The sequence below is a fragment of the Henckelia pumila genome, chromosome 1, assembly GCF_033568475.1.
Source record: "Henckelia pumila isolate YLH828 chromosome 1, ASM3356847v2, whole genome shotgun sequence".
Lineage (NCBI taxonomy): Eukaryota > Viridiplantae > Streptophyta > Magnoliopsida > Lamiales > Gesneriaceae > Henckelia > Henckelia pumila.
The window spans coordinates 100,802,778-100,827,840 of record NC_133120.1 but is presented as its reverse complement, the minus strand read 5'-3'; the positions used below and the strand labels follow the sequence as shown (position 1 = coordinate 100,827,840).

Sequence of the window (25,063 nt, the reverse complement as noted above, 5' to 3'; positions counted from 1 at the left end):
CAATTTTTCGAGGTATTTCATACAGCTGATTGCTGTAATATTGTATCGTTTTTTGAATTTCTCTAAGATCTGCGAAGAGTTTAGAGGAATCTGGGGTAATCTCTAAAAATTGAGAGTTAGAAATCATTTTTTTTTATCTCTTCAAAATTAAGAGCATTAATCACAATCTGTTGTAAGTAATCTATTGTGAATAGATTAACTTGTTTATAGGATTTCATATGAATAAAATCCTTTTGATTCAAACCTTCGTTTGAAGTCATCTTTTAAAAAAAAATCTTCTCCTCAACAAAAAAAAGCATGAATTAATGAATAATATTATGTCTGAATAATTAACCTAAGGCTTTGATACCATTTTTACGGATAATTATTTGTACCATGAATAAGCACAAAATCTTCAGATTTTAGCATAAAGTCTTTAGATTTTAAGCATAAAAAAGCATAAATCCAATACAAGAATTAAACAATTAAATATTCAAGTTTTGTGGTCCTAGAAAGCTATTGCAAAGAATCTTATGGATAGACAGATAGGACAAAGTCAAGTTTGTGTTTGATGATTTATCACCAATTTGATCATAATATATCACGAACATTTTTTTTTACGTGAATGACAATTCACAAGTCTCAAATCTCTACTGGGCCGTTGCTAATAAGCGCTGCCCAACGGCCCATACAACCAACCGGTTGAGTTCTTTCCTTTCTTCTTCTTCTTCCCTCCGCTCTGCCATTCCACCGTTGTGCAATTCGTTTACGCATTCATGTTTCTCTCAATCGCTTTCCGATATTAGTCCGTAGAAAAAGTATGGCTCTAACGACTCTGAAATCAATCCAAACGGCGCTCGACCTCGTCGAGTCGAAGAAGGAAAATCTCAGAAAAGCCTTTGAAGGATTGCAGTCGCACTCGTCTTTGCTGTCTTCTTTTGCTTTCAAGTGGAATGACATAGAATCGGATGTTAATTCCACTCAATCGGACCTCCTCCAGAAGTTCTCGACCCTCCAGGCGCGGGAATCTACGAGGATTCGCAAGCCTAAACCCGTGAAGCTTTACGCGTCGGACCCAGTTCCCGCCCGACCCGAATTGAAGTCTCTATGTGAGAATATGGACGGTCTGGGTTTGCGTAAGTACGTGCTTGACCGGCCCAAGGAAAGGACCGCCATTAGGGTTGAGTTGGGTGACGCGTTGAAGCACGCGTCGGATCCGGGTTCCTTGATTTTGGATGCCCTGGATGGGTTTTGTGGCGCGGGGTCGGATTCAGGTACCCCTGGGTCTGAGCTGGGATCGTTGAGGAGGGCGTGCGCGGTTTTACTGGAGGAGTTTATGAGGGTTGGGTTCGAGATTGGGGCGGAGGTCAAAGAGAGAGCGGCAGCTATTGCTGCTGAGTGGAAGGTGAAGATGGTGAGTGTGAGTGATGGGAACGGTGGAGATGAAGATGATGAGAAGAAAGACGAGATGGGGGGTTTGGATAAGTCGACCTATTTGCAGCTCCTAGCTGCGTACAAACTGGTAAGTGATGGTGCGTATGATGCAAATGAGTTGATCAATCATGTTGTCATGATTGCTAGGTGCCGGCAAGCCGTGGAGTTGTGCAAAGCTATCGGACTTGAGAGTCGGGTTTCCGGTAAATTTGGGGATAATTTACATTTTAGAGCTGCATGCGCCTGTTATATTGTTCTTATTAGTTTGTGCTTGTATCAGTGTGAATTGTTAGTTGTGTGCTGGCTAAAAAAAATTGTAGAAATTTGGGGGGCTTCACTTCTCTAATCTATGGCTGATTTACAGTGGAAGGGCATTGTTTTGATTCATCTGAAATATCTTTTGTTTGGTGGCATGGAGACTAAGATTCTCTTTAGAATAATAAACTTGAATGAGTGAATTTATCTATCACCCGTCATTTCCTCTTTGTGTTTAACTAAAGTTGAGATGTGCTATGACTGTAATATTAGCGAGTTTGCTTACGGATCAAGTCGTTTGAAATTTAGTATCTTAAATCCATGCTTCTTGTCTGGATAGTGTGATACAAGGAGATTCAAAATCACTCAATCTAAATTTAAGATATTTCTTTAACAAAATAACGGTGTCATTTAATATTCAAGTTTCGAATTCTTTCTCCAAATTAAATCTCTTGACCCACCAGAATTAATTTTGTTCAAATGAATCTCTTGACCCACCATAATTAATTTTGTTCAAATGCAATCTGGTTGAATTCAAAAGTGTCTCCTCTAGATGGAAAGTTTTTATTTGCAGAAAGATATCTATACAGTTGTGTTATGTTGTTGAAACAGAAAAAAAAGGAAACATCAGTATGTTGACTTCAATCTCTGTTTTATTGCCGCTGTGGTAGTGGTGAAGAAAGTTGGAGTTCAACCTGAGAATATGTTTGAAACTGGCTTTGGAATGGAGGGTTACTTTTTGATGATTTATTGTTGATATGATAACGAGGGTATTGAATTTTGGCAGTTAAGAGAGAAATAAGGATCTTATATTATTCAAATATTCTATGACTTATGGAGCAAAACAACCACGTGTTCAATAATCATGGTTAGTTTGTGAATTGAATTCGTTTCTTTTCATTTGTGGGGAGTACATGGGATAAGAAGAATTTTGCCATCACATGAAGTAATTTGTACTTTTGTGGTATCTGTCCTCTTTTTGTATGCATACTCACGAGTCAATTCACGTCATAGACAACTGTGCCTTCACAAGTCTGATGTTCAAATTAGTGGTGCCTCCTCTTCCTTAAAACAAGGGAGTGAGTCTGTCCATAAATGTATAGTTTTGAAAAGTGACTATGTTTTTGTTTCTTTATTCTGTGTACCATTGTTGTAATATTGCCTTGTTTATCTGTTTTAAAGTTCGATCTTGAACAGCAATATTCATGGCTTCCAACAGATATCGTGCAGAAACTCATTGATAGGGGCAAACAACTTTTGGCTCTCAAATTCGTTTTTGAATTTGAGCTGGTTGAAGAGTTCCCTCCTGTGCCCATACTGAAAGCATATGTAATTAATTCTGAAAAACTTGCTCAAAAAGTGCTCAAGAGTGGGAAGGGGTCCCGTCAGTCAGTGGTAATCTCTTATTTTCATTTGAGTTGGTATTTCTGTTACAAGAATTTTGTTGGATTCTGATTATTTAATAGATATATGTTCATGAACACAATTTCACATGTTTCTCCAGAAAATCTGTTTTACATGTGTGCAATTTGGAAGGACGTGGTGTATAGATTAGGTTTCTCAATAAGTTGGATTTGAATTCGAATTCAATCTGAATAATAAAATTGCTGCTCTGTGGCATATGATATTCATAATCCAAAATAAGTGGTGTAAAACCAACACATTAGTATTTGAATCAGATTATTTTTAATCACATGGCTGTGTTCATTTGTGTATAATTTTTTTTAAAACTAAATGAGGCAACTTACATTAAAAACCACATTGGATTAGTTGGCGTCAATCTTCATTTCAGACCTCAAATTGTCTTCTATTAGACCCCTCATAAATAACGTCATCAAAATCTTCAGAATCAGATATTTGATAAAAAAATTTATGTATTTTGATTCCGATCTAGCATGTCAAGCTCCTTTCGAATTTTTGGATTTTGGGTCGTACATGATTTCTCTAGAATTTTTATGATTTGGTCCATGTCAACAAATTGGATACATTTCATTTTTATCTTTCATCTAATGCACAAAAGGAGGGTGATGTTGATTTCACTATATTGGCATTTCTGGTTTATTTTTTCTCCAGAAATATTGGAGGGGGAAAAATTGTCAATAACAATATTGGTTTTGCACATATAGGCCACACTTGGTTCGAATTATAAGATTATTGAACAATTAGTAAATGAGTGATAAAAAAATGATAGAATAACAAACATGAGTTTAGGTCCAAGACCATTCCTTTATCCCACCTAATCCTCATTACCAAACACAACCATGTAATGGAATATCTACATATACTTTTCTTATTGGGTGTAACAAATATTAATTATAGGACTCGAAAATAAAGCTGTTTATTGGAACTTATCAACCAAACAACTAATTTAAGTGCACCTAAGACTACTGCTATGTATCTACTACAGCTGGAGACTAACAGCGTTGTATATTTTTGTAGAACGAGGCTGTAACAAAAGAAATTAATGCATTGAAGGCAGTGATTAAATGCATTGAGGATCACAGCCTGGAATCTCAGTACCCGAAATCTGTACTGGTGAAGCGTATTGAGAAATTGGAGAAAGAAAAGGGTGAAAGGAAAAGGGCCGGACCAGCAGCTACACCTAAGTCGCAGCAGAATTTGAAACGACCCCCCCAAAATGGAAACAAGAGGATGAGAGCTGCTAGTGGTCGGAGATTTCCCGCCAAGCCCGTTGTTCCCCCACCACAACCATCATTGGTGCAGAGGTCAGGTTTGTTGCCAGATTACACTGCTCCATACCTCAGCACATCTGCTGGGGCCTATGGCTTGGCAGGTCCAATTGCTGCTGCTGTTCCATATGCAGGCTCATCTGCCGGTGTGTATGGATTGTCGGGAGCTGCATCTTTGGGCTTTAATCCAACTGCATCTGGTTCTTATCCTACTGAACCACATGCGCAGCAACCACATGTGCAGTCTGGTTATTATGATGGAGCTGTTGGTTATGGTGGATATAGTATCCCATCTCAATACCAATCAGTCGATAGTGGTGGATATAGTATCCCATCTCAATACCAACCAGTCGATAGTGGTGGATATAGTATCCCATCCCAGTACCAACCAGTTTACTATCAACAGTAAACATATTACTCTTCCAGATATGGATGGTCTCGGCCTTGTTGCATGTCTTGACTTTGGTTCAATTTTATCAAAAGCATTCTTCTGCTTTTTGGTTAATGGGATGTTAGCACAATGGCGAGATTTAATTTTCCGTCCTGTTAACTCTGATTGATTACCGCAGTATCGTCTGCGCATAGTTTAGTCGAGGCGCTAGGCCTGCTTGGATTAATCATGACTTGTTTCATGTTGATCTTTCACTTTAACGCATTGGTGTTACCGCAGGGAATAATTGTTCCTTAGCGAGTAGTTTATGCTGGTTTAGCTGTTTTACTGTTTTTCTTCTCTCGAAGCTAAGGAGTTTGCTTGTGATATCGGGAAACAAGATTCTATCACTTTCTGAATGGATCTTGAAACCTTTAAAACTCTCAGCCTTACCCAGCTGATCCGAGATCAAATGGGGGCACGTCTATGGCTCATTTCAACTGTACTTGCGAACTTTAATTTCCTTTTCTGTTTCCCATTTTTAATCTAGTTTTACCATCGCATGCAAAATGTGCTAGATCTTTTGAAACTAAACTAATATTTTAGTTTTGCGATGGTTTAGTAAAAACTCAATTAGTTCTTGTCTGACCTTCAAAAAATTTGACACAACAGTTTCAAATGGCTTATAACCACACTCAGTATAAGCTTCCTCCAGATTGATGTACGTGATGAGGTCCTTAACCGAGAGCCTTTACTAGTATTGTTTCATCGAATGCTGGACGTGACCTCTAAAGTATATGCATGGGTTCCATGAGTAGCAGCTTCTTATCTTTCATTCACATTCACTCCCCAGCCAAACGATTCTCTGTTAGTTCCATTTCTTCCATATGATTGATTAAATATACATGTTTCTTGGGAGTTATGATGGTCATTTTTTTGTGTTTGTTGGGTATTATTGTGCTTGATGTTTTCGCTGGAACCATGTCTTCTGCACTTTCATCAAACCGTGTTTAGAAGATTTTCGAGATATTTCCGGGGGCTTTATCGTGTTCTATCTTTCGGCTTGTATAGCAGCGCCTTCTACATTTGCTGCTTCTTGGGGCTTAATTGAATTACTGTCATTGGTACAATTTTTTTCACTTGTATGTTTCATTGTCTATACTGGCAACATTGATTTTTTAAGCTTATTATCGCTGTGTAAATTTGCTTGCAATTACCTTTTCTTTCTTTTTTCATTTATATATGTGTATACATTCACTACACTTTTTTCTTATAAAAATTTAAATTAAATATTGGTTTTCATGCCATTCGACAGTTGGATTGAATGTTTGGAACCAAAATTTAAATGATTTTATTCGGTAAAACAACTGATGCGTGTGTGTATAATTAGTCTATTTATAGCTGTTATTTTGTGATAATAGTAATCCATAATTTCAAAATAAAAAAATAACTAAAATAAAGATTTCACCATTGCCGCCGACATTTTATTTCAATAGGAGTGATGATAGAAAATTATAAATCACTTGGGAGCATTCATCAAATTTCAACTTTCGGAAAAACACTATTCTTATTGATATAAATTTTTTAAAAAAAATGGGAGAGGCTAGTGTCTTAATTTATAATTAGATTTATTTCAAGTAAAATAATATTAACGTTGGAATTCAAATTTTCGATAAAAAAAAATTAAATTAAATTCTTCCATGTGATGGTATATAAATTATTAATTAATTAATAAAATAGATGGATAAAATAAATGAGTGAATGAATGATGGCAACGGGGGTATATGGGAAAACTGGATGAGGACAAGTCACTGACAACTCAACTCCGTCCACACCTGAACCCGTACCCCCTTTCACTTTATTACAACAATGCAAAAGTACAATTATACCCCTACGCGAATTGTTGATATTGCCCCTAGCCATTTTCCTGTCGTGTTGAAAGGCACCACCCCTCCCCTCTCCCTCTCTCATGATGGAAGACTTTCGGTCACTCTCTCACTCTCCCTCCGATAATGCCTCCGCTCACGTGACGTCCACTCCCGAGCACGTGCCAGATGGCGGCTCCTCGCAGGCCCCGGACACGGCTTTGCTCGGCGGCGGCGGTGGATCCAACAATGGAGCTAAGTACAGGCTCATGTCTCCGGCCAAGCTCCCGATCTCTAGGTCCACATGTATCACGATTCCGCCTGGACTCAGCCCGACGTCGTTTCTCGAGTCACCTGTTCTTCTCTCCTACGTCAAGGTCACGATTTCGTGGAAATTGATTTTTGTTAGTTGCTTTTTTTTTTGCTTTGGCAGTGGCTCACTTGCGATAGTGGAATTGGTTCTGTTAGCTCCGAAGAATCAGTTTCGGATCCGTTTCCTAATTTGTTTATTAAGTCTCTGTTGGAGTTAGCTTATAACTCTATGTAGTTCAAATGATTAAATCTGAAGGATTTAAGTGCTCCTGAGTGAGGAATGTGCTGTTGTTGTAGGTCTTGATTGTGAGGATACTTTTTGGACCTTTAAGTGTGTGAATAGCCAAAAATGGTGTTATGCGAACTAAAGGTGCTTGTAGTGGTGGCGTATTTGTGGAATGTTTCGGTTGATTTTATTATTGATTTGATCTTTGGTTCTTTTTCATAATATTGCTGATCGTTGAATTATTTCTCCTTTTCATTTAGGCGCTCATTCGGGGAATATTAATGGGAAATGAATAAGATGTGTGATTCTGGAACCATTGGTTTCTTATGCTGGGGAAAAATTATATTAGTTTCTCCACGGAATTATTTGCGCACTTTTTCAACCTTTTGGAATATTTTTAAGTTAATATTAGAAATATGATATTTAAGTTCTCTGTTGTTTCTTCACTTAGTGAATCTCCTTTACTTAATGGTGAATGACATTTTCTTTTTTGTTATTCTGCCAACAAAAAGGATCTTTCACTTGAATAATCAGCTTCTTGAATGCGCATCAAAGGAATTTATGCCACTATGATTATGAGGATCAATCCGTAAAATTATTACTTTCCTGTTGAGTTGATAAAGTTAATGGTATTTGTGGGTGCATATGAGATTGATGGTAAAGGATCATTATGGTTTCTTTTCTAATGCGTGATAAAGGACAGAAGAACAAGAATCCCTATTTGAATAGATTGGAAACTTATTGATGCTATTTAATGGCTGTGGAGAGACTTGAATCCTCAATTGTGCCCCTTTTGTCCTTGCAATACTTTATCAATTTTGCAGGTGGAGCCTTCTCCAACCACAGGTTCTCTTTTTAAGCCTCAGTTGATTCAACGAGCTTGTGAAAATTCAATGTTGTCATCTGAGAAACTTTGTTCCCGTGGCAATGCCGTTAATGGAATGACATCCAGTGATTTTGAGTTTAAGTTCCTCGCTGGATCTAATACTGCCACAGAATTACCATCTGCAGGACAGGCTGTAATGTTCTGAATCTTTTTGTTGCGCGATTATTCTTTAGCTATAATAAATGGCTCTGGTTTACAATAAAATGAGTTGGAAAATGACTTTTGTTTGACACACTCTTCTTTCTTAGGTAAAAGCAAATCCAAATATTGTTTTGAAGAAAATTTGAGTTAAAAAATAAAAGCGTGTCGGAAAATGATTTGCGGGGATCCTCCATACTCATTTTACTTCATGGTCTTAAAATAGAGATTAGCTATCATTTGTTTGTCACTTCTTTGGCAATTTCGCCTGTGTCTTATGTATAATGGCTGTCATATATGATGAAACCTATATTTTGGGAATCATGAAATTATTTGATACCCATTTGATTTAATTATTGGGTTCTAATATAATTTCTTTAAATTACAATTCTCCAGGAACTAGGATTCATTTACGGCAAATGATTCCCTTTTTAATAATGCATTATTGTCTCTAAATTTTAAGTTGATACATATTGCGGAGGGTCTTAGCTACTCGTTATTTTATGAGTATTGACTAATTTTTTTTAATGATATTATAATTTCTTCGTGGCAAAGATTCCGGTGGGGTTTAATGCAAACAGACCATCTGGTCAAGCTCAAGATCAACGATTTTCACAGTCATCAGCACCTCCAAGTTTGGCGACATCATATGGGCTATCGGAGTTGAGAGTATCTGCGCCTATGAGTGTGCATGAGTCATCAGCCTGTAATACTTCGGATGAATTAAATCATGGAAGGCAGTTGACTGCAACTGTCATTTCTGATCCTAAAGATAGCAGCCCATTAGCTACAGCTGATAGAACATCGGATGACGGGTATAACTGGAGAAAATATGGGCAGAAACTGGTTAAAGGAAGTGAGTTTCCACGAAGTTATTACAAATGTACTTATCCTAACTGTGAAGTGAAAAAGATCTTTGAACGATCTCCAAATGGACAAATTACTGAAATTGTCTACAAGGGTTCGCATGACCACCCGAAACCTCAAGCTGCCCGGCGACAAAATTCTGGTGCTCTTATATCCATTCAGGAGGAGAAATTGGATCAGAGCCTGTCATTCACGGTTCAAGAGGGTAAACATTCCAAACTCTGATAAATTGTTCTTTCCAATTTTAAAAAATGCTTGACAGCATGAGTTTTTGGTGGTCTTTGGTAATTCCTTTAGAATTGGGTGATCAATACGAATAAATATATTCTTAACTCAAATCTCAACTTGTCCATCAAGTATCCAGCTCAAGAATAATCACTGCTATGTTTATCAGTTGACCCTAGCTTGAAAGCTTTATTCATCTATTTCTTCCATGGCTAATGTATTTTGTAAATCATTATTTCGAGTTCTTTCTAATGTGCATGCTTAAAATGGAATTGGTAGGAAGAGCAGGGGAATCTGTTTGATATATTTGTATTGTTATTGTACCGATGGAAGGTTTTGAAGGTGGTTGTAACTTTCTGGGACAAACTTTAGTACCTGACAGTTAATTTTTCAAGAAATCTGATGTTTGTACTCGGGCCTGAGCTGGTCATCTTCCTAGGTTTATGTCACGGACGAGAGTGTTCATGCTTGACTTGTAAAATATCTCAACGGAGTTTTGTGTTTGAGTGCGCAAAGTGCAAACTCTGCTCAGCCCTAGTCAGTTCAACGAATGCAGTTACCGACCATGTGTTAATTATGATGCCCACATTTAAACGTGTTTCTAATTTCACTTCCAATTTTGTTGAAGACAAGTTGAACACCAGCAATTTGGAGCCCAATGTCTCGTTGGTGTTGTCTCCCCGGAAAGCAAATGAGGATGGTTTAGATGGTTCAGGTTCACAATATCTGGCCATCAATGATGAAGTTGATGAAGATGATCCTCTTTTGAAGCGGAGGTAATGTATTTTTGGATTTGCCATAAATATATAATAACCATCTTACTTAATTTCTTCTGCTGTAAACCTGAGCAGGAGAATGGAGGATGGTCTTGATGTGACACCAGTTGTTAAGCCCATTCGCGAACCACGAGTTGTCGTTCAAACTATCAGTGAAGTTGATATACTAGATGATGGGTATAGATGGCGCAAGTATGGGCAGAAAGTGGTCCGAGGGAATCCCAATCCAAGGTATGTTTCAAGTCGAGGCTTAAGCCTGCCTTTAAAGATCAAGTTCAAAGACCATTTGCTTGCTTTCAAAGTTGTAATTAATCTTTATAATTGTGTTTCATTGGCAATTTTTCCTTTTTCAAAACTTGTATCAAATCTGATTTCCTAATTCCCAACGCTTAACTCAAACTCAAGACCATATTGTTGTGCAAGGACCTTACCAACAGAGCACTTATATATTTTATCTGTAACCCAGGAGTTACTACAAATGCACAAATGCTGGATGCCCCGTCAGGAAACATGTGGAGAGGGCATCACATGACCCCAAAGCTGTCATAACTACGTATGAGGGTAAGCACAACCATGATGTCCCAACTGCCAGAAACAACGGCCATGAATTTGCTGGAAATACTCCGTATACCATAACATCAAAGATCAGACCGGAGGAGAGTAATTCACTAAGTCTTGATCTTGGTGTCGGAATTAGCCGTGTTGCTGAGAATAGATTGAATGAGCAGACGCGCACCTCAAATGCGGCAGACCGAGACAAAATTGGGCAACATGATTCCGATATGAAGGTAATTCAACATCAACAATCTCAAGCATGCTATGGTATTGTAAATGGCGGCTTGAATCTGTATCAAAATAGGGAAAATCAGGTCGAGGTTCATAGCTTTCAGACTCTGCCTATCCATCCTTCTAACCAATGTCCACAAAACCCTGAAAGAATACTTATGGGGCCTTAAAATTGTTTCTGTATGTTGAGAAAATGGAAAGTAAAATTCCAGTATCTTCTCCCGTCATTTCTTATTTATGGAGCGGGGAAGATCTTGTGCCTATGCCTTAGGGTAAGTTAGGAATGCTTCTGCACCTACTTGTGTATTATGTTGTCCCATGCCTAAAAGGCGTTCCATTTTCAATGTGAGCTTCTATCATGTTCTTGATGTTATAGTTCCTTCATCACATGCATAGACAATTTCACGGGTGCAAAATTTGATCATGAAGTTATGAGTTGAATTTCACATGATCAGATGTCTATGTGTTCGTTCAGTGGGGTTGATTTGGTAGGTTACTGGGTAAACCTTGCATCTAATGAGTTTTGCGGTCTAGTTATGAGCATTAGCAAAGGATTTTTGTGTAGCATTCAGCGTGACTCAAGCGTCTAATGGGATTGAAAACATCTGATATCGTCTAATGGTGGGGACGAATTTTGTGTAGCAGATGATTACAAGATGCTACAAACCTAGAGTGTATTTTCAACAGGTCCTGTAAGTTATGATGGAGCCCTGCGAATGGGATCCTAGCACATTCAACCGCCAGCGCATGGAATAGAATAACCCAACCGCCGGTTGTATCTAAAAAATAAAATAAAATAAAATTGAATAGCATTTGATTTGTAACTAGATATAATAATTAATTTCGTTCGAAGATTTTAGGATGAATTTTGTGAAACATATGTTCTTTTCAAGTTATAAAAATAATGTTTAAAAATATTATTTTTATTATACATATGGACAATATGAAATCTGTCTCACTGTAAATCACACATGACCTATTCCATTACATTAAATATCCAAATTCCAAAATGGGAGAAACTTAATCGGATTAAATGACCCAAACATACGAAACATTAGAATGTCTACAAACTAATTAGACCAAAAAAAGGATCGCTCCACAGCAGGAACTTAAACATCCATATCCATATACAACGTCCCAAAAATTCTTGGTGGGGAAGGTGTGGTCCACTTAACAAGATCAAGTATTAGATGCCCTCAAAAATACAAAAATGAGTCGAAAAATTACATTTTACAATGTAATTTTCAGAAGAAAATAAAATATTCGAAAGGGAAATCCTGTATTCGAGTTCTTCTTCGAGGATTCCGCTAATCTTCTCACACATTTAGCGTTGTCGTAAAATATCATTAGTTCATTGGCTACATCGCCAGAGTGACAAGTGATAAACGCCGCGACGAAACGTTTATCAGACATCCTCAATGCTCGTAGCATCGCAGGCCCCTTGATCCCAGGTTCAAGTCCCATATCGTCTATTTTACAAGCCAACAGATAACGCGGCTTTAACACAATCTCCAAATTGAAGTATAGAAGGAATGGGTTGCCAAGTACCAAATTGGCTGGTTGTTTCATTGTGCCCAGTATAAAAGTCATGTTTCTCTGAACTTTGTCAATGGATAACGTCAACAAAAGTGGAGAACGTCCTATTAGACCAAAAATCTCATCCTCGGACAATCCATATTTCTCAAAATTTACCACCTTTTCACGAATGGTAGCTATGCGGGATATGGCAAAGAGGGAAACCACATGCTTGTACATTCTTGATTCCTTTGACACACCAGTTTTACGGACGTAATCCATCTTCTCATCATTTAGATTTGTTCGAGGTATTACGGTGGGACGAGACATAAGCACAACAATCAAGTCCCTACTGCTAACACCCAGTGATTCATATATGGCAATGACTGGCTTGATTTTGTTGTGGAAGTCGTAGGTAAGCAAAGAAGGATTCCGCACAATAGCCTTGGCCAGGACCTGCCTAGAGCCGAAGAAGGCCTCGAAATACTCGAGGCGTTCATTTAAAAATAAGTTGATTCTGCAGTTGAGAAATCGAGGACGACAATGAACCATTTTAACAAGGTCAGAGGATGTGATACCAACCTTAGATAATATTTCAAGCTTGGACTGAAGTATTTCGGGATCTGTTTTACGTAAAGATGGGCGCCGTGCAAAAATCTTGGATATATCATTTTCACCACAACCCCATTCCCCGAATATGTCAGCAGAGTCTTTTATTCTGACACTGATATCTGCCAATTGTACGCCTTTACTCATAGCTTCAGTTGAATCTAAAGATGAGGTAGAGAATAGATAGATATTGTATCGAGATGTGTTGAAAGGGTATAATGTAACATTCCGGAAAACTTCAGTATCAATCTTTCTAAGTTGATTGAGGCCCTGAAAACACAAAAAACTCTATATTTTCAGCTCCGAAGGTAAAAATTGCTGAACTTCTTGATAAATGACAAACAAAATGTAAAACCTAAGGAAGCTAATATAAAATTCAAGGTGGCAACAAAACCCGTGGCTCCTATCAAGCATCTACATTTCCAAGGGTTAACCCGACTCCTTTGAATGACTAGTATCAGACAAAGGTCAGCAGAAACACCGGTACACATTTGGTTATGTTTCTGGTGATCTATTATAAAATTACTTTTGAGAATGATGAAAAGTTGAATTAGTAACATTTGTATACTATTTACGGGTACTTGCTCTAATCTCTATGAAATCGAGAAAAGGAAGATATAGGAGATAATTCTCAAAGATTCGTGCATAAGTTCTTTCTGGTTTTCTTGTACTTGTATAAGAAAACAATAGTTTATCAAATCACAAAGATACCAGAAAACTGACATCATCCACTCAAGGACAATTTTTGTAAGTCAACTTCGCTAGCTAACATGACTAAGAAACACATGAACGACCGAATAAATTCTAATAAGAAAAGATCAAAAGAACTATAACCACCAAAAAAAAGTGTTGATAAAATTGATCAAAAATATGTTAAATTGAATTCAATTCAAACCAATAGCATTCATTAGAAAAATGTAGTGGAATGGGAACTCACATAGAGAGAACAGGTGCTATTGTTGCACCAGCGTCGAGGATAAAGAGCAGCACCCATTTGCAGAAGCTGTGACAATACAATTTATTTATTCATAAAAAAAATGGTAAAACTGGAGGATTCAGTTTCAAAACATCAGCGATAATGCGAGTGCACGTGCTGCATCCTGTTTCACTTCACATCAGTTTGTTAAGTGTCATTATACACCTTAAATTCCATCTTTTTGCCAAGCTTGACTCTGCCTATGTGTATACATGCATTTCAGATTCAGCTATCTAACCAGAGTCAAGGTTTTATTTTTCAAGACAATCTTATATAGACTCAATTTAACTAAATTGGATCCAATAAGAGGTGAACTATTAGTCCAACTATGTGATAGAAAATAAGTGGGAGGCTGATAAGTTGAAACATGGTTAAGAGTTACCCACTATCGAGTCCGTTATGTGATGCACAATACACGCAAAAATACATAAAGATCGTGTAATTGAAATTTAAAATAGAAAGAAAACTTTAAAAAAAGGAAAAAAATACAAAAATAAGGAAATAACAAAGCTCAAGGCTCCAACTTTAAAATATTAAGATGAAAATACGAAGTCCAAGGAAACAAAGCTCGAGGCTCCTATCAAGCACCTGGATTTCCAAGGCTTGACTTCCACTTGTTTGAATTACTAGCACCAACAAAAGGGAAGCAGAAAAGAACAAGGGCTTTACATTATAGAAAACAGAGAAGAAGACAGTTGAGGGGTAACCTAATCAGTACACAAATAGGTCATCAGATCAGAAGCTTAAAATAGTTGCCTTCTTTTATTTAATATATTTGTGTTTTCTGATCAAGGGACAAGCCTCCAATTACTTTGAAGCTTTGTCATCTCGCTTTCTTAGAAAGAAATACACAAAGAATGCATCAATAATTAAAAATATATTGATACATGTCACCCAACAGTCATCGTCATGTTGAATGAAATATTTCACATTCAATCAGCATATTCGCATTCAATTATGTGAAAAATCAGCTATGAGGTACTATTATGTAAAATTCATAGAAAAGTTCTTTTTTCGTTGTCCAATCAAGAAGATATAGTCGAGATAGGCAAATTAATGATAATTTCTTCCTCATTTGATGTTTGTACCAGCATTCTTGCATCAAAATACAATAAACATGATCATGAAATGTTACTGTTTCAAAGACCTCAAGTACAAAGCTAAGATTAGACAATCTACAATGTGTACATTTGGTTTACGTTGTGTAATAATCCATTCTGATCCAGTGTTTGGTTCATCAAATCTTATCTCGAGGTGAATCTTCAGCCATTAATACTCCCATATTTCTTCAGTAATCTTACAGAGAATAAATATCCACATTTTAAGCCTTAAAAGTTAAATCCATTAAGGAGAGAAAAAAATGGGGTTGAAAAACAATTGGACCTAGTAAACAAATAAAGACTATCCCCACATCTTTTGTGGAAAAAATGCTATCGGTAAGGACATTGAAGATTGTATGGAGGACTTTAAAGCATATGCGTTGGTGGCACAAAATTAATACCCGATGCTGTGGAGCACTAGATAATTAGTGCACCCAAGTGACTTTCGTAGTGAAATAGAAATAGAAAAAGAGAGGTGATTGTTAAGCTATCACCCCTAACCACAAAAACCAGACCTTTTTTGGTTTTTTATCAACCCACCATCAAAAAATCCAATTCCGTGTAGCAGGGCCGTTTCAATCCAGGCCTACAAGATAATTGCCAATAAAAATAACAATCAATACAAATCAATTGGAACCTACACAAAGTCGAATGATACACTTTCATATTAGCACAAAATCAAGTGATTATGAACATAACTAAATTAAATGGAAAAGGAGATAAAATTTTCACAGTTTACTCTAATTTTAACAGGCACAAATACAATCAGACCGAAAAGTTAAGTGAAAATGATTCGATACTGCAACAATAGAGTTTGAGATCAGACTGACGTGCAAAAAAATTGTTCAGCAAAGCAACAGAATAACTGAGCCTCTGACACTTAATCGAATTGATTCGCATCATTTCCCAAACTCAGTTGTTCGCCCATACTACTTGAAGATTGAAAATCAATTAATGGACGGACAATCAATGAAAATAAATAAACCTCCGGGAAGAAATTGAAAACTTCCGCGTTCTTCATCTTCGATTTGCAGGCGAATATTGCAATGGCCACGCATATATAAGCGCGCGATTCAGCTCTTCTTTTTTTTTTTTTTTTTAAAGCTCATTGCGGCTGAGAAAGAGAAACCCTAACCCTAGATTTGAGATAATTTTCGCTTGTTGATTAATGTATATATAAATCGTTTTGTTTTGTTTTGTTTTGTTTTGTTTTGTTTTGTTAATGTTTTTGTTTTAAACATTGTACCATTTTTATGTGCTTTTCGTGAACATATATATTTGATTTGTTTACAATATCAGTTTATAAAAATATTTGTGCTTTTTTAGAAGTTAGCTTTTCTAATTTTTTATCTCCTACATTCATTCTATTTAAAAATAAAAATAATAATATTTTTAACATCGTCCAGATGTCAAAATCATCAATATTTTTTCTATAAAACAATTTTAAAATTAAATTATTTAAAAGTTTTTTTAATAAAATTTGTGTCCAAACTCACCCAAAGTGTTTCATATTTTAAAATATTTCATGCTGTTATTTTTTTCTAATTTATAATAAATTTATTTAAGATAAAAATAATAATTTGGGGCTCACAAAAATTGAAAGATATTATATTTGAAATATAAACTAGTACTTTCGTGCACGCGTTACGTGTTTGTAAAGTCTGTATTGTTTTAAGACAAAAAAAACTTTGTAAAATTTAAAAAACACAGTGTTTTTCATAAATAAATATTCACTAAAAAACTACAAATACATCAATTTTAAAAGGATGTGGTATTTTTGTAAATAAAAAAGAAACCAAATATCACAAAGTTAATGTCATTTTGATAAATAAGAAAAAATCTAATGTTTAATAAAAGATTAGTTCATATAAAATGACTAATTTGTTTAAAAATTTGGTTTTGTTGTGATTAATTTATAATATAATGATGATTTACCTCAAACTTACCAATTAATTAAAAATTAGTTAATTAAAAACTCTCTACTATAATAATATAACTAACGCTTTGCACACGCAATGCGTGTGTTTATCAAATTATCATATTAAAAATAATTTATGATAAAATTTGTATTTTTTTTAAAAAAAATAGAAATCAATTGTCATGTAGATAATATATGTGAGAGTTAGTTTTTGAATTTTGAAATTAAAATATGACACGCGTGAAGTATGAAATAGTGGAAAAGTTGTATGAAAATAAAGTAAAATTGTTAAATAGTATATTTATTTATTGGATTGGGTTATTTTTGAAAGTTCACTTAAAAATACCAAAAGTAAAGTATTTTTAGGAGGTACACAAATCGAAATTCTTATTTATTTGTTCAAAAATTGACCGTAGATCAATTTCCCTTTTTATTTGGGAGTAGTGATTACACTCCTAATTATAAAGCTTCATGTTACTCTTGCCAAGTGACATATCAGATACATGACATCCTCAATTAGATTGACTGGGATGACAGTTTCTCATTTTGAACTTGTAAAATCAAATTTTTGATCAAATCACACATCGCAGTAAACTAGGCCTTCTAATTCTTTAAGAGGTATATCTAAAAGATTCGCAATATAACTAGGAAGAGTTTTAAATACTACACATGAGTTATTGGGCATGCGAGTTTGATGTAGCCATTTGGTATCTTCGTATCCGAGAATCAACAAATTCGACTTCGCATTGTTCACAAAGATTCGGGTCTTCTTTTTCATCTCCGATGACTCGATAATTTCCACAAGCATTAATTCCACTTTTGATAGGCCCAAAAATTATATAACATATTTTTGCTTTATTAATAGTAATAGATAAGATGTGTGTGTGAGTACTGGTTTTATTTATATGTGACTAGTCCTTATATAATTGAATTAATTATATAAATATCACATTTTTTTGTTATTTTCAAAATAATGGTTTTCCTTAAAAAAATAAATCTCGTCAGAAACGATCTAACAGATTTACATATGTATGACGGATCCACCGTGAAACAGGTCGACCAATCTATATATACAATGAAATTTAATATTTTTGGCATGAAATATGATATTTTTATGAACTGGTCGAGCCGAACATCCGTCTCACAAAATTGATCCGTAAGATAATCTCATAAGATTTTTGTATTTAAAATATAAATAAATATAAGGTTGAATTTTAAAATATAAATATTGACATGCGTGTAATATTTTAATAGTAATTTTAAAGAAAATTTAAGAAAATTAATTAAAACATAGTTGGTATAACATCTTTAATTTATATAGTATATCATAGATATATAATGTGAAATAAACGATTGGCATAATTTCTATTATTTAGCTATATGACAAGGTCATTTTTATACCATTTTAGACGATATAATTTTTATTCTTTAACTATATGGCAATGTGACTTCAAAAAAAAAAAAAAACTATACGGCAAGGTTATTTTTGTACTAAATTTTTTTTTTTGGCATCAAAATATCCAGAGTTAAACAACGAATGCATCCAAAACAAATTAAATGAAGGGGCTAATTGCACCAACTCCCTTGAAGGGCTAAAGTGTATTTGACCAATGGTTTGTAACTCATCTCCAAGTATGAAACCATCTCCGGTTTGAATACTAAATGTAACAACTCATTCCTCTCACTAAAAAAAAAAGAATAAAAGACATTAAGTGCGCTTTTTTTGTTAATAAATGATATCGTTACAAAATCTTCTTTTTACCCAATATCTGCACTATGTCCAACATTAAACACAACCAACTTTATTATAGCAAGAATCCATCCATCCAACCTAGGCGAAATCACTCCCAGAATAATTAGCACTTATCCAGAATAAATATTACAAGTATTTCAAATTAACAGGTACACTAAATGACAAAGAACCCACATTGTGAGCTTAAATTCTCAAAGAACACGCAGAAATCTCCAACCTAATGTAGGAACTAGTTTAAGGGGTGCTCCCTCCCCTTCCCACTGTGGACTATATAACGTAAAGAGGCTAGACTTCTAGAATTTAAAGACCATTTCTTGAAACAGTTCTGCTTCGGAATTCAAACCCGGACTTCCGATAGAGCCTATAACTATATACAACTATTTCTAAGGACAACAAACTCTACGACCACTTCTAACCATGATTATGGAGCCAAGCAAGGAAATATATTTACGTGGAAGTTGGGGCGGTCAGATTTTCCACCGCTGCTGCCTCGTATTTCTGCTCACCAGTCTTGAGTACAACCAAGTTGTCGTCTTTGTTTCCATCATCAACATCAGCGCACTTGTCAGTAAGATAATTTTCTTGATCACATTTCATTTGTGCATCTGTTAAGTCATAATCCACAGCGTCCTTCTCTTCGAGTTCATGGGTATGGCCCCCACGGTTTTCATCATCTTCTGCAAATTCAAGTTCTTGTTGCTCCTCATCATTGGCATAACCATCTTTTAAAGGGACATTCGTAAGCGTCATGCCTGACAAATCAGGAATTTCTTCAAAAACAGCACCAAGTTTGTTGGTTGTGGCAAGTTTCTGACAGGAAGTTGGAGAATTATGGGACTTCTTTTCCATAGAAACAGCTGGAGATTTTGAGAGCTTGGTGTCTACACTAGCTGAAGATATGAGGTCAATTATACCAGGATTTGGCATGATATCCACCCAACGTCCGCCAACCCAATCTCTTGAAACTCTAAGGTTCTTTAACTCGATATTCAAATATAAGTTTTCACCTGCCATCATATTCAGTTTCCTTATAAATACACCTGTCGTTGGGGAAAAACTTTGGAATTGAGAGTAAAATGGAACAAACCTGGAAGATAAACTCGGTATCTTTGGTTTATTGAATCGCTAGCATCGGAAACAACCCCTTCCCACCAACCATCACTCCACCACGCGTCAACTGGATCTCCCACCTCAAAGGTTGGGCTACTTTTATTGCAAGTATAGAAGGGTCTAACAGTTGTGCGACCAGGATGTCTCATTCCCAGTCTATCAGCTTTGGCCACTCTATGAGTTGGAATCCATTCCTGCAATAAGAAAGAAATAGTAAAGTGTTTCCTGCGTTGAGTGACTACACAAACGCAATAAGTGACGAATTAAACAATAACGAAATGCAAGCAAAATAAATTAATTTTTCCAACAAATGCTTATGATATGTTGCATCTTGTATTAAGAATAAATCTCAACTATTGAGAATGCTACAACAGCAATATTATTTTATTTATATCCATAAAAATAACAGTGGTTTCAAAGTGAATGCTTCGACCATGGGCTGCAATAATGAATACCTCAAGACTTGAGCAACTATCTTCATCCTTGACATCATCGTACAGAATTTTCATCTGTTTCCTGGAGATCTCTAAGACTGAGCACCTGAACCAACAGCCTCGAATACCACTGTCTTGGCAAAGAAACTCGATCTTTTCATTAGACCTAAACACTGGAGCACACGGAAATTGGTCTTCGACATGCTTGAGGAAACTTTGCTCCTTGCTCAATACATCATATTTAAGTTTCTGGTACGATAGATCATATGCAGTCTTTTGATTATCTCTGCAACTTCTATTCCTTTTAGCTCCCACTTTTACATCATCCTCTGAGCTACATTCTTCCTCAAAAAAATCAGGGCTAAAACACGAGAAAATTGATTGATCAAAATATCCACGCAAGTTACTCAATTTGAAAGGCTTTACTCTGTTACTCTTGAATTGTCTGAAGCAAAAATGCATTCTTCTCAACATGTCCCCAGGGAAAACTCCAAGGCATTTCTCATAGTGTTCGCGAGTTAAGACTACTGCAGGACCATCAACACATTCTGCACTGATGACTTGTATGTAAGGCGTGATGAAGACTTCTTTAGGATGATGATTCCGTAAAGAAACAACTCCACGGACTTCTTTGTTATGGTGAAACCATCTCACTTTAACCCTTTTCTGGCATTTTCTATCTTCGTACATATCTTCTAAATATGCAATATGACGGCTCTCTTTTTCAGCCATCACAAAAACAAATGATTGTACCTAACGTAGAATCCATGCGAACAAGTTGTGAGTTCATCAAGTTAGTTGCAGATAATTCAAAAACAAACTTACTTGCGCTAGGACTACGAGTTTGGAAGGCAATGTTGAAATTCCTAAGCATGCTATAATGTTACATCAGATACCGTCAAAGTTACAAGTGCTTAAAAGAGTAAGAATTGCCAATCCATATCATAGAAAACTCACGTCTACAGTTCTCGATCATCACACAGATTATTTTTAAGGTTTTGTGGTTTTATTTATATTTTGTCGGAAGACTAAAATGTTCCAGAGACAAATCACGAAAATTTTGATATATACTAAATATTGAAATATTAGCGAAGTGATTTCTTCATGTAATAGTAAATTATTCAAGTATGGTTGATGGTTGATTAATCGTTGTAATTTTTTAATAGAACCTTTGGTTTTATATTAGATTTTTTTTTACAAATGCATTTACGCAAGCTTTCAGATATTTTCCAACTAATTCAGGTATTGATTCGTTTTTTGACTCGGTCGGCTAGACTCAGACTTAAAAAGGAGTTAAATAGTCATTTATTTGCATACATTTTAATTTTTTTTCCTGTAGTTATTTGTCTATCTGATGGTGTGACTTATGTGGCTTATTTAAAAAAAACACTCATTCTAGATGTGTTTTGAGTTTTCATTATAAAATTGAATTGCTACCAATATGAAAGTTATATTTGTTTGATCTTAACAAACGTGACTTCATACAACATATTGCATTTAACATAAAAAGATCATACTATTAAATCTTATATATTTCATTTAATTTCGTAGAATATCAAAAATAAAAAAAATACTTTAAAAATAAAATGCTTTACGCACACAAACATTACGTTACAGACGCACATAGAGTGTGTTTCAACTGCTAGTTAGTACTAATAAATAATAACAATAATAATCATCATGATAATAATGAAAGCATGTAAATTTTCTATTTTAGTTAGATACAAAATTTATAACAATGTCGGAGGGCATGAAGTCCTCCTACTATGACTCTAAAATATTTAAATTGAAATCCAGCTTGCAAAAGTACACGTGATTAACTTAAATTAAATAAGCATGCACCCAATCATTATCATTAAGAAACTAAATGAGTCACTTCAAGTTGTTTCCGTCGTCTTGCCCAAATATTCAAATAGAATATGCCAAAAAAGCAAAGTGTTCAACTAGAAAACCCGACAATTCTTAAATTTGTTAAGTTTGCAAACTTATTACTTACCGCAATTGAAGTTTCATTCCTCTTAAATGCTGGGTAATGCTTCAATTGTTTACCACATGTCCATGCTGAACCCAACCAATCAATGTCTAATTGATGACCTTTCAAGTTCCTTCGTAAATGGCCCTAATGTAGATGGCGTGTAAATTACAAGTTTCAGATTAACATGTAAACATAAAACAAATAGCAAAACGACAATGATTGGCCCCAAACAATAATAATAACACGTACATTATGAGAAGGCATCTGGTTTAGCTGTCCATTGAAGTCGGAGGTAGGATCGTGTTTGGGCGACACTAAAATCAAAAGGTTACAATATGTTAAACTAAATATATTGATTTACAGTGACTCCTAAATTTTATCCGATTAGGAGTCCTAATCCGATAAAATGTCAATTATTCCCTGGCACGGTAAATCTAGCTGATTTTTGGCAAGAAAATAATGTAAAATCCACCAAAATTTTACTAGAATCCTGTATCATCCAGGAAATGATCATAAAGCATTTCTATCTATAAATAAAAAATAAAATTTTCCACAGCTTTTAACTTAAAAATCAGAAAACTTTCATGGGAGAATGCCAAAGTCCAAACCATGTATTTTCCATCACAAATCACCATCTCTTTTGTGAAGAGATAAGTGTAAATCCAAAATAATAGTAATATATGAGCTATGAGCAAAATGGTTCTACCGTATTTAATTTACAAAAAAAGAATATAAATGATCGAAAAATGGAAATTTTAAATTATTCATTAAATCAAGACAGGCAAAAAAGAGAGATTGCTTAGGAAACTATGAAATTCGAGGAACTAAAGTTCAAAAGCATGCATTGCATTTACAGAGGCTTGATTACAAGAGATCATCACGCTGACAAAACAAGTACTACTACTAGCACAATCAGTGTGTGCCCCTTACAAGGGGAAAAAGAAAAAGGAAAGCATACTGGCATAATCTTCTTGCCAATGCTGCTTTGACAACATAGAAGTAAGCCAATTCACAACCTCTCTTCTGGATCTCCATCTGAATCCGGCATGGACCGAGTTTACGGCCCCATGAACACTCAAGAACTCTTCAGATACAACATAAAACATGTGCCTAACGCTCCTCTCAGTGCCCACAACGGCAAGAATAGATTCCCCTAAATTATCCTTCAAAAAATAGTGAACCACACGGTTCCCCCTCTCTTTTGAAACATATAGCTCTTTCCACTCCACAAAGTAGTTTTCATGTGCAGCCATAATGTACAATTAGAATGTCTTTTAGCAAAATTAGGTTGCAGCAATAGTTGGTGAGGAATTATCTAAACTGCTATTGAACAAGATGTGAAGAACCCACAGATAGAAAGCTTGAAAGGATATAACAATACAAAGGAAAACCACAGACTGAAAAGTTAGAGGTACCCCAGAAAGAGGTACCTTGCTACCCGACGAGAGGAGCAAATAACCCAAACAGCCTCAAGTCTGAACAAATTCAACACAAAATCTCAAACTTTTCAACCTTAATTTTAACGAAACCTAAACTCCTCCAAGACCCAAAGTCTAACAACGCAGTAATACGATCCAAGTTACACCTGAGGAAAACTACCAAAAGATCTGGTAAAAAAATAACAAAACCGTGTTAGCTGACAAAATTAACGGCTCAAAAGCTCAAAAGGTAGCGACTTTGCAAGGGTTTCTCCCTTGAAGTAGACAAATCGTTACGAAATCCAAAATGGGCAAACATGGTGAGAGCAGAAACATAAATACGGAGAAAAAAAAGCAGGTTTTGAGTATAATTTCATGCCAAGAAAACCCCGTTATGAAACTCGCAAAAAGTAGAATTGGTTTGGTTCTTCTACGCTGGTAGGTTAGCTAGAACCAAGCTACGAAGTATTAGTCGTGAAAAAACATATGGATTCTGAGGCAAAACAGTAAAAATCTCCAGAAAAGAAGTTGTGGAGTTGTGAGAATTCATTCTCCGAATGAGATGGAGGAGAGAAAGGGAACTGGGGGAGAGAGAATAGAGAAGTAGGGGAAATGGAACAGGTGAAATTAGGGTGTGGGCAATCGGACGCTAACAAGAAATCCAAATCCACTATCGCAATGAATCAACGGCTGGTAGTTTCTCACGTTTTTTTTTTTTCTTTTGGGTGTTTTATTTTATTTTATTTTTTTTAAAAAAAATCTTGATTAGTCCAACTGAAAAACAGGTTGTGTTTGGCTAGTCTACAAACAATCTCCTGTCATCTACATATAACATATTTGAAATTAATTGTTTTTTTGAAAAAAAAATTAAAAAAAATTCTCAAATATGGTGTTACGTTTTATTATTTAAGAGGATTTTTTTTTTGTCTCAAATGTTGTATAGAAGTTACAAAGCGAAGCAACAGTAGCCGAGACAGTAGCGAACAATACGGAAATGAGGAAGGAAACCGAGGCCTGTACGAAGTACAGTTTTCTTAAAACAGATTCGTCCACTCCCGGATTTGCTTGGAGTATAACAACGGACGTCTGTCTCCCAGAATACAACGAAAGTACGGTGTGGCCGCGTAGCACGAGAGCACCACACAAGCGAACTGAACTTGTATCTGAACGTTATCGGATGTAAGGTCGAAGCCGAACAACGAGGATAATCAGAAGACGAAGATAAGCAGTTAGCATGTAGAAGGTAGAACATGCAGCGAAGCAGAGGAAAAATATGGTGGAGGAGGTCTTCTGTTCGTATGGACTGAATGCAATATTGCCTTCACATATAGGCACTCGGGCAGCCCAGGGCAATGACCGACAGTTTTGGGCAGAGTAGCAGCTGGGTGGTCACATCTGCACACAAGTCAAGCCATTTTTAGTTCAAGTCGGACCCAAGATTTGCAC

The 25,063-nt window shown here is 35.7% G+C and overlaps 4 protein-coding genes and 1 non-coding gene across 8 annotated transcripts; 2 read left to right on the top strand and 3 right to left on the bottom strand.

The window, feature by feature from the left end:
- The first annotated feature begins 629 nt into the window (after nucleotides 1–629).
- Nucleotides 630–5,913, top strand: LOC140874603 (FRIGIDA-like protein 2). 2 transcript variants are annotated; one of them, XR_012148162.1, is made up of 4 exons: nucleotides 630–1,616; nucleotides 2,888–3,063; nucleotides 4,108–5,595; nucleotides 5,743–5,912. XR_012148162.1 is itself a non-coding variant. In XM_073277919.1 (3 exons), the coding sequence occupies exons 1-3, from the start codon at nucleotides 800–802 to the stop codon at nucleotides 4,765–4,767; spliced, it is 1,653 nt and encodes a 550-aa protein (XP_073134020.1). In that variant the 5' UTR covers nucleotides 630–799; the 3' UTR covers nucleotides 4,768–5,913. The 2 variants fall into 2 exon arrangements, 1 of the variants encoding a protein (XP_073134020.1); XM_073277919.1 differs by having other exon boundaries at nucleotides 4,108–5,913.
- Nucleotides 5,914–6,650: 737 nt separating this feature from the next.
- LOC140878409 (probable WRKY transcription factor 20) lies at nucleotides 6,651–11,184 on the top strand. Its single transcript, XM_073282013.1, has 6 exons — nucleotides 6,651–6,970; nucleotides 7,956–8,150; nucleotides 8,711–9,227; nucleotides 9,876–10,023; nucleotides 10,099–10,254; nucleotides 10,490–11,184. The coding sequence occupies exons 1-6, from the start codon at nucleotides 6,698–6,700 to the stop codon at nucleotides 10,977–10,979; spliced, it is 1,779 nt and encodes a 592-aa protein (XP_073138114.1). The 5' UTR covers nucleotides 6,651–6,697; the 3' UTR covers nucleotides 10,980–11,184.
- A 608-nt stretch (nucleotides 11,185–11,792) lies between these two features.
- LOC140880463 (uncharacterized) lies at nucleotides 11,793–16,192 on the bottom strand. Of its 3 annotated transcripts, XM_073284949.1 has the most exons (5): nucleotides 15,995–16,192; nucleotides 15,550–15,595; nucleotides 13,871–13,936; nucleotides 12,907–13,203; nucleotides 11,793–12,780 (listed from the first exon to the last, which is right to left on the bottom strand). In XM_073284949.1, exons 2-5 carry the CDS (start codon nucleotides 15,550–15,552, stop codon nucleotides 12,040–12,042), a joined length of 1,107 nt encoding a protein of 368 aa, XP_073141050.1. In that variant the 5' UTR covers nucleotides 15,553–15,595; nucleotides 15,995–16,192; the 3' UTR covers nucleotides 11,793–12,039. The 3 variants fall into 3 exon arrangements, with proteins under 3 accessions (XP_073141050.1, XP_073141032.1, XP_073141041.1); XM_073284931.1 differs by having other exon boundaries at nucleotides 11,799–13,203; nucleotides 15,995–16,190; XM_073284940.1 differs by having other exon boundaries at nucleotides 11,802–13,203; nucleotides 15,525–15,595; nucleotides 15,995–16,190.
- Nucleotides 15,823–15,920, bottom strand: LOC140876544 (small nucleolar RNA Z122). Its single transcript, XR_012148849.1, has one exon. It is a non-coding gene; the product is annotated as a small nucleolar RNA Z122 (small nucleolar RNA).
- Nucleotides 16,193–18,708: 2,516 nt separating the features above from the next.
- LOC140886673 (uncharacterized) lies at nucleotides 18,709–24,239 on the bottom strand. The gene is made up of 6 exons (XM_073293394.1): nucleotides 23,158–24,239; nucleotides 22,449–22,513; nucleotides 22,221–22,343; nucleotides 20,246–20,977; nucleotides 19,768–19,984; nucleotides 18,709–19,687 (listed from the first exon to the last, which is right to left on the bottom strand). Exons 1-6 carry the CDS (start codon nucleotides 23,450–23,452, stop codon nucleotides 19,128–19,130), a joined length of 1,992 nt encoding a protein of 663 aa, XP_073149495.1. The 5' UTR covers nucleotides 23,453–24,239; the 3' UTR covers nucleotides 18,709–19,127.
- Between the last annotated feature and the right edge of the window lie 824 nt (nucleotides 24,240–25,063).